The sequence below is a fragment of the Rhipicephalus microplus genome, chromosome X (genome assembly GCF_043290135.1).
Source record: "Rhipicephalus microplus isolate Deutch F79 chromosome X, USDA_Rmic, whole genome shotgun sequence".
In the NCBI taxonomy this organism is placed as follows: Eukaryota; Metazoa; Arthropoda; class Arachnida; order Ixodida; family Ixodidae; genus Rhipicephalus; species Rhipicephalus microplus.
In genome coordinates, this window is record NC_134710.1 from 369,657,366 (window position 1) to 369,666,686 (window position 9,321).

General features: G+C 52.3%; 1 protein-coding gene across 8 annotated transcripts in view; it reads left to right on the top strand.

The window, feature by feature from the left end:
* LOC119161096 (death domain-associated protein 6-like) overlaps nt 1-9,321 on the top strand; it is a 180,777-nt gene that overhangs the window by 144,456 nt on the left and 27,000 nt on the right. For all 8 annotated transcript variants that reach the window (XM_075879958.1, XM_075879957.1, XM_075879960.1 and 5 more), the window contains one exon: nt 2,458-2,517. In XM_075879958.1, coding sequence (XP_075736073.1) covers nt 2,458-2,517 — 60 coding nt within the window. The remainder of the gene's footprint in view (nt 1-2,457; nt 2,518-9,321) is intronic.

Genomic DNA, 9,321 nt, shown 5'->3' on the forward strand with positions numbered 1-9,321 from the left:
AGGCGGTCGAAATTTCCGGAGCTCTCCACTATGGCGTCTCTCATAATCATATGGTGGTTTTGGGAAGTTAAACCACACATATCAATCATCACCGTAAACTTCTAAGCACTTTTAGTATCGCTGCACCAATTTCTTTAGGCCCCTCCACAGTGGTTTAGTGGCTAAGCTAATCGGCTGCTGATCCGCAGGTCGCGGGATTGTTATGGTCGGCCTGTCTGGCTTGTCGCCGCTTTGTCGCATGAGAGATATGGTGGCTGAGCCTACCCTGATTTCTTCCGAGTCAGTGCTCCCAGAGATGCACCAAGAGCGGCGACAACAGAGAAATCGTTCTTCTAGTTATCCCAGGTTGTCGGGGCCCCTCGTAAAACCCTTTGGACACACCTGGCCGACTGACGGATTAGGAAGAGTTGTTGGCGGTCAAGGCGGCTTGCTTTGTCGTCAAGGTGCCCCGGGCAAAGGACCCAGCGTCTCAGAACCGTCTGCGGATGCCTTTGCCACGTTCTCCTTGGCGCCTTGGTGCCGCTGTTTCCACAATTTTTGGTCTGCCTGGCTCCACATACCCATCACTGCAACAGACTACGAAATCGACTTCCATGGAAGACTCAACGTCTTTGTGCTGTGCTGTGTCGTGCGTGGTGTGCAGTGTTTTCTCCCTCGCCATAGGCTGAACTGGGCGTGCCTGTTCCCCCTTTCGTGGGTTCGGAAGAAGGCGGCGTTTCACCTTCCCCTTTTGGGGGCGGAAGTGAAGATGACAAACTTCATTGGACTGTCCTGGCCTCCATTGTTTTTTTTTCCCTGCAGGGAATCCTGGGATGGCCAGGACATAAAATGCGAGCGCCGAGGCGCTTCTGACAGGCTCTCACAAACTCGCAGAAGCTGCCATCATGCTTCCATCGAGAGCTTTCATGATGCTACCACCATCATGTAACACGCTACCTGTGAATATTGTAATTTAAACATAGTGTTAAGAGCTCCGGGCTCCTCTCCTCTACTTCTCCCAGAGACTCTGGCTGACTCCGGTCCTCTAGGCAGAACCCTGGTTACATCAAGATCGAATCCCGGCTGCATTTTCGATGGAGGGGAAAATGCCGTAGGCCCGTGAGCTCAGATTTGGGTGCATAATAAAGAACCCCAAGTGGTCGAAGTTTCCGTAGCCCTCCACTACGATGTCTGTCATAATCATATGGTGGTTTTGGGACGTTAAACCCCCCATATTAAGAAATCAATTCATGAAGGTCATTCGTGCCTTAATTAGATATCAATGAACTCTATTATGGGGCTTTTAGTGTGCTGTTTCACATCGTTGGATGTTTTGTTGTTCAGGTATTTCATTTGTAGCCGGTCACGACACCTTATGCGCAGGCTCCCGCTTGGCTCACAAAAGCATTCACAATGGTGAATGCAGATTTACACATTTTGCTGACCGAGCTTCTTGCGTCACTTCAACAGCGGTGCACATGATGTGTGAAATGTAGCGTAGTCAGATGTGTTGAGGTGTGACGACAACTTGGCTGCCAGCAGCGGCATTCTGTTTGGCAAAGTATAGTGGCTTGCAGTCATTGCACAGCTCTCGCTACCGTCCTGACCCCACTGAGGATACATATACAAACTGGGAGTTTCATTCCGCACGCTTCCTAACGCTGAGGCGTGCTGCTGTCAACGTATTACTTCCCATTTGCACTCAAAGCTGGCGATGTCGGAATCGCACGTCGCTGGCATCAAATACACAATTGGTGCCTGGAACACGCTTACAACGGTCAATACTACCGTGCCATCTAGCGTGCGGTCAAGCATATTGAATACAAATCCACAGTATGCCTACGCAGCCTAACGCTTCCACGATTATAATTGTTTAACTTATGCACTGAGCGCGAAAATGCGACAGCTGTGTTGGTTTAGATCGGTCTGTCACACAAATTTTCCGTGCCGCTTCCAATCATCTTTAGCGACTTGCTTTTTTTGGCACAGTTCATAACACGCAGGTTGGTTGCCACGCTAGGGAAACATTACACACCGGCAATGGCAGTGATGGCCACCCTAGTCGCAGACAGGGTCGTCTGCTGCGGTGCCCTAAACAAGGTGGTTTCGAGTAGATTGTGTAGAGGGCGCTTAAAGCGCTTTTTTATGAAAAGGGTCTATTCTACGAAAGCAGATGCACTGCACCTACTCTGAGCCATGCCCAACTGCTGAGCCCGTATGTTTATGCATGTCTTGTTAGTAAGAAGGCAGGAGAGGCCCAGTTCCCATGACCGAAGTGCAGAAGGTGATTTCCTCTGGGACAAAAGTAACTGTACCCCCTCTCTGACCGTGTGACTTGTGATGTCTGCCTAGGCTGCATCCTCATTAGTGCAGGCATTTAGGCATCCGATCCATCTTTTAGGTTTAGATGCTATTGCCTACTGTAACTGTATCGACTGTATATTTTTCGGTGACCTCCATCTTCTTCTGCATTTACAGCTGAGGCACAAGAAGTGGGTGCAGAGGGCTCGACACTTCCTGCTGATGAACCAGGTCAAGGTATGTGCATGGTTTATAGAAGCACCCAATCTACTGAGGAATGTAATTTCATTTTTTTTTTTAATTTAAACAATCTTTATGGGACTATTTACGGTCGTAAAATTGTGCCAATGCCTTTTCACTCATTTTTGTGCCCCTCTTCTGTTCTCAACCAGCTGATAGATAGCTAATGAAATGTGAACATTATTAGATTTTGTTCCCAATCAGCTGATAGATAGTGAAATGTGAACATCATTAGATGCGGAGTAGCTCTTTGACTAGCCTGTGTAACGCTGCCCTTCCATGCTCGCCGCTCCTTTCGCCAATGATGTTAGAGCGATGCCAATTAGCTTACGCCCTCCTAGCAGTGCATGGGGATGTCTTCCCCCAGGCCTGCCATGTGCTTGCCGCGTGTCAGCTCTCTCACCGCTTGCAACGGCTCGCGTGGGCATCATCTTACCCGCGCCACCTCTCATTATTTGTCGGCGAGAAACCGCAAGCCGGCGGGTGCTTGCACGTCGCTGCTTGCCGCGCGATCGTGCCGACAGGCGGAACGCCATCAAGGCATGCTTCCTGCTAGTGTGCGCGTACCTTTCCTGGCTGTCGCAGGCGTTGCGAGGGTTAGTGAAGCCGATTGCATCCACCATTGGTGAAGTCAACACTCACGAGGCTTGAGCCAGGGAAGCCGAATGGAAGCATCGGCAGTGGAAGACCAGGGACACCAAGAACAGGTGCGAGTCAAGAACAGCGATCGTGTTCGAGAATGCAAACAGTGCGTGGGTAACACCGCCGAGACGCGAGCCAAGTAAGCCGAGCGCAAGGGTCTTGAACGCGTTCCACCTCCCGTGTCTTTGCCTTTCAAACAAACGTTTACACGGGTAAATGCTACGTGGACTTTCGCTTCAACTGTTCTTCCAGCACCCGCGTTGACGGCCGTTTCAACCAGGTCAACACCGTGCTGTCAATCCCACAAAGGTTCCCTTTGGGAAGATGGTCCATAGTTTTTTGTTAAATATACAAGAAAGGAAACATACAACACAGGACGATATATATACATCGGAAGAGTTGTAGAAAGAAAGATCGGCAGTGGGGAGCCCACTTCATTTTGGTTGGATGAAGCCAATGTTATTGCTCTTATGGATCACACATTTGCAGTGCTTTGTGTTTGGTGCACTACGGTGGCCTTTTAAATTGCACAAGGTGCGTCCAAATGTCTCCGAATCGAATAATTTGATGCCAATAATAAAGCACATGCTGGCCAGGAAGAGAGGACAAGTCCAAATTATCCAGTCTTTTAATTTCGAGGTGTAAGGTAACAAAGTTTTATAGTAAAAGCATTTGTCTTACCTCAGCTGAAACCCTGAAAAGTGTTGCAGGTGACCTGCAACACTTTTCACATTTATAATGGAACATTCTTGCTATTAGCGAATAACACTTCATGAAAAACATGCCAACAATTTTTTTTATAGTTAAGGAACTTTGACTGGAGTTACCGAGATTTATAGCATGCAAGTTCTTTCTCACTTCTCTTGTTTTAGCCACCGTACTAAAAGTTAAGTAGGGAAGGGACCGTACTAAAAGTTAAGTAGGGAAGGGAATGACAAGGGGACTAGTAGATGCGGTCCTTCGTCAGCTCCTGTTATACCTTTAAACACTTTCTTTTCATTTTTTAAAGACGATAGTCTTTTTTGGGGACCTTTGACGCAAAACTTTTTGGTCTCTCTGTCTGTACATTTGTCTATTTGTCAACTTTTAACGGCACCAGGTACTTGAAATGGTCGATCCCATCCGCAGCGCCTACCAATGTTGCTCAAGCTTCAGCGTTCATACTTGTGCAATTTGGTTGCAAAACTTTATTGCGGTCCTGCCAGGTGCGCGCAGCGGGCGACTTCCACGTCGGGACCGTTAGGCCAAGTCTATCGGCCGCTCCGTGGGCCTGCTGGACGGCCCAAAGTTGGTCGGCCAGGAGGGAGCTGCGTAGGGGCGCCTACCACCTGACCGATGTAGTGTTGGGGTTAGTGTACATTGCCTTGCACTCCCAGAGCATTTGTGCCAGCGTGGATACATCCCCACATGAGGGGCAAGCATCTTCGGGGAATACGTCAGGATAAATAGCGTGAAGGGATCTCGGGTTAGGGTACGTGTCAGTGTGCAGTTGTCTGAGCGTAAGGGCTTGTGGCCTAATAAGTTTTGGATGAGGGAGTGATTGATTGATTGATATGTGGGGTTTAAGGTCCCAAAACCACTATATGATTATGAGAGACGCCGTAGTGGAGGGCTCCGGAAATTTAGACCACCTGGGGTTCTTTAACGTGCACCCAAATCTGAGGACACGGGCCTAGAACATTTCCGCCTCCATCGGAAATGCAGCCGCCGCAGCCGGGAATCGAACCCGCGCCCTGCGGGTCAGCAGCCGAGCACCTTAGCCACTAGACCACCGCGGCGGGGTGATGAGGGAGTGGATATAGTCTTCGAGCGAGGTAAAAATGTTTTGTTATTTCGTTGTACGTCGCAGGCGCGTCCCTGTTTTCCCCAACTCCGTTGGCCCCGAATCGTTGCCCGGTACCGGCGCCGTCGGTTAGCGCGCGCGCGGCCTCGTAGGCAGACTTGTTGAGGTTGGGGGGGAGCGCCTTGGACCTGTCCAACATGTATGTGCAGAAAACCATATCAGTACTTGGTGCTTGATATCGTCGCGGCCACCACTCTGGAGCACGCGCAGGGCTTTCTTGGAGATTACACCGCGCTCGAAAGCGCGAATAGCTGACTTAGAGTCGCTATAGATTACCTCCCTTGCACCTTCCAGGATGGCCAGGGCGATGGCTACTTGCTCGGCAATCGTCGAATCGTCAGTGTGAATTGATGCACAGTTGGTGATTTGCTGTTTAGAGTCCACGACAACTGCGGAGAAGGCGCGGCTCCCACGGTACGCTGCCGCGTCAACAAAGCTGACGCTGTGCTTCCACTGTGAATCTGCTTGAGAAAAGTGGCAGCTCTAGCCTGTCGCCTACCACGATTGTGCTCGGGATGGACATTCCTCGGTATCGGTGCCACGGTGATAAGGTCGCGAATCTCACGGGGCACCTGTCTCATCTTCTCGTCCACTTCAGTGACCGAGCTCTCGGAGTATATGTCTGTCGGTCTGGGAGCTCAAAAGACGCGCGATCCGGGCCCGCTCCTGCGCTTCGGCAATCTCCTCCAACGTATTGTGTACTCCGAGCAGCAGCAGGCGCTCGGCGTGCGTCCTGATCGGGATACCGAGGGCCCGCTTGGTAATCTTTCTGAGGAAGACATTGATCTTGTCACGCTCGGCACGCTGCCAATTGTGCATGGCCGTGACATATGAAAAGTGGCAGAGCACAAAGGCATTGACCAGGCGGATTAGGTTGTCTTCCTTAAGGAGGCCTTGGTAGCGGTTGGCCAACCGCCGAATCGCGTTATCCGTCTTGGCGGCGAGCTTGAGTATAGTCTTGCCGTTGGAACCAATGGACTTGATGGTCATGCCGAGGACCCGAATGGAGTCGACTCTGGGTATTGCGCCGCCATCTTCGGTGTAAAGCTTGATATCACTCTTCGAGATCAGCAGCCAGTTTTTGGGCTTGGGTCCTTGCTTAGTGGGTTGGTAGAGGAGGAGCTCGGACTTGTTTGGAGAACACCTCAGGCCTGTGGGATGGAGGTAATCTTCCGTGGTGTCTATGGCCTCCTGCAGGGAGGGCTCGACTTGCCAGTCGCTGCCACCTATGCACCAAATGGTAGTATCGTCCGCGTAAATTGTGTGGTTAATGCCTTCGATACTTGAGAGCCTCTTGGACAACCCGACTATGACAAGGTTGAACAGGGTGGGCGATATCATTGACCCCTGTGGCGTGCCGCGTGAGCCCAGCTTGATCTCCTCAGAGACAAGGTCTCCCACTTCGAGGGTGGCTCTCCTACGGGTCAAGAACGATTTGACATATTCGTAGAATCCGACTCCAAGGCCGAGCTCAGCAATCGACCGCGACACGAAAGAGTGAGTAACATTGTCGAAGGCTTTCTCTAAGTCGAGGCCGAGAATGGCCCGCATGTCTCGAGTGTTGCAGTCGATGACTTGGTGCTTGAGCAGCTTCATAGCGTCTTGCGTCGAAAGCTTGGCCCGAAAACCAGTCATGGTGTGCGGGTAGAGCCCATTGTCTTCCATGTACCGAGTCAACCTATTGAGTACCACATGCTCGGCTACCTTTCCCACGCAGGATGCGAGTGAAATGGGGCGCATGTTGTCCAAGTTGGGTAGCCTCCCCGGCTTGGAAATGAGCACGGTGCGTGTGACCTTCCACGAGTCGGGGACCTCGCCGCTCTTCCATGTCTCGTTGATGACTTCAGTGAGGTAGTCGATTGACCAGTCGTCCAGGTTGCGCAGGGTCTTATTAGTTATGCCGTCGAGGCCCGCGGCAAACCTTCCATTGAGCCCGTGGAGCGTCTGCCGAACCTCTTCGTGGCATATCTCGGCGTCTAGTTCAGTGTTGGCCGGTCCCAAGTACTCAGGGTACATTACTGCGGGGTTCAAGTCGACAGAGAGGTACTTTCGCACCAGCTGCTTCAAAACCTTTTCTACTGAAGAGAACTGCTTGGCTTGGTGCATGGCTCGCGCTAGTACGTTCCTCTGGTTAGTTTTGGTATTAGTCTCGCTGAGCAGGTGCTTGAACAGGTTCCATGCCTTGCCATTACGCATCTGGCCGTCTACCGAGTTGCACACCTCGTCCCGCTGCTGCTTGGAGGGGACGCGGCAGTGCTCCTCGATGGTCTTGTTTAGGTCAGAGATTTTCTTGCGCAACCTGCGATTGAGACGCTGGCCTTTCCAGCTGGCAAGAAGTGACTGCTTGGCTTCGAGCAGGTGGGCAAAGTGGCTGTCCATTTTTTTCAACCGAAAGGTCAGTACTAATATTTTTCGTGGTACTTATGACGTCCTCTCTGAGCTGGCTAATCCACTGCTCAAGGCTTGGCCTGGTTGCCGGTAGGGGTCGGTCATTGCGGACTTTGCGAAACTGGTCTCAGTTTATCCAAGAAAACTCCCGTGCCCCCTGTCGGACCACTAAGAACTGCGTCACAAGGACGTAATGGTCGCTACCTAAGTCAATGTTCGAGTTGGCCCACTGCACATCGGGGAAATTCTTGACGAAAGTCAAGTCGGGAGTCGAGTCTCTGCAGGATGAGGTGCCCAACCGAGCGGGAAAGGCCCTGTCGGTGACTAGAGTCGGGTCCATGTCAGTCGCGTTCTGCCACAGTTCCGCGCCCTTGCTGGTATTGTACGGGTAACACCAAGTGTGGTGCGGAGCATTAAAATCGCCCGCCACAACCAGGGGGTTGGGACCCGCCAGGTTGACGGCCTTCTTTATGTGGGCCCTGAAGCGCTGTCGTCGGTCCTTAGGGCTACTGTACACGTTTAGAAAAAAGATGCTGCTTCGGTCCGAGCTGCGCGGCAGAATCTCGGTCATGACATATTCGGCGCTGCTAGTGGCCATTTTGAGGTCGTGAGAGATGTGTGTGAGCTTGTTACTGACCAAGGTGCTGACGCCCGGCCATCAGAATAATGCGAGACGGGCTGGTAACCAGTCAGTGTGATGTTTGGGGTTAATGTTTCCTGAAGCATAATGATGAGGGGTTTTTCGCTAGAGTATTGTATGTACTGCTGCAAGGACGCCTTTTTACTGGGGAAGCCCCTGCAGTTCCATTGCCAAATGAGAAACGTCTCACTTGGCTGGGCCATCTTGGTGCTTTTGTGGGCTGGTGCTGCCGTGAGGTTGGCTAAGAATAGCGTGGACGATGGGGCCCGTAGAGCAGAGCTGGGGTTGTACGACGGCGGTTGAGGTCAAAGCGGGTTTCACTACGCTTTCGAGAAATGACTCAATCTTGGATACACGGTCGTTTGTGCGGCCAGGGTGATCTGCAATTAAGCGAAATTCTCCCCAGCTTATTGATGCTTTCACTGAGCGCGGATAGCGTGTTTCGAAGTTCAGATCTGACTCGAATCGCTACTCCTTCCTGTTCGTAGGCGATGGCCCTCTTCTTGGGAGCACTTTGACCCTCACTGCTGCTGTCGCCAGCTTCAGTGCTGTGCACCTCAGGGGCATTGTATCGTAGGGGCATTGTAGGGGCATTGTATCGGGGAGGCAGGCGGCGGCGGGTTGCGGTGGTGGGTTCCTCGCGTTCTTAATCTCGGTAATTTTGGACATAAGCCTGTTTATGGTTTCTCTCATCGCAGAGTTCTCGCGTTTCAGCTGGGAAATCTCGCGCGCGCTCTCCGCGTGCTCTGGGAGTGACCCCGACAGTACCTCAGCTGGCCCTCCTCGGACCGTGTCGGCCCAGGTTATAGAGCCTGACTTCTTGCTTCTCGGTGACACCCCGCTAGGCTGCTGTTGACACCCGGTAGACCTGGATCGAGACCTGGAGCGGCTCCCAGTCTTGTAGCGCCGCGCTCCTCTCAGGACCGAGAGCGGCTGCTGGACCAGGAACGGCCCCTGGAATGAGACCGAGAACGTCGCCTGGAACGGCGTGACTGCTGGAAGTCCTGCCCGTCCGTGGGGGGTGATGGTGGCGCCGTGGCTTGGGCCTGATCGGTGGCGCGAGACTTTTCCCAGCGCCTTTGTCGCACGACATACGGGATCTGGAATCTTTTTCTATAGTCCTTGTCAGCCGTGAGGTGTTGCCCACCGCACAGCCTGCACTTGGGGGTACACTTCTGTTGTGCGTCAGGATTTGGCCCCGCAGCCCCGACATACGTCGCCTGGTCTGGGACACACATCAGCACGGTGACCGAGCCGACCACAAGCGTAGCAAATGTCTATTTTCTTG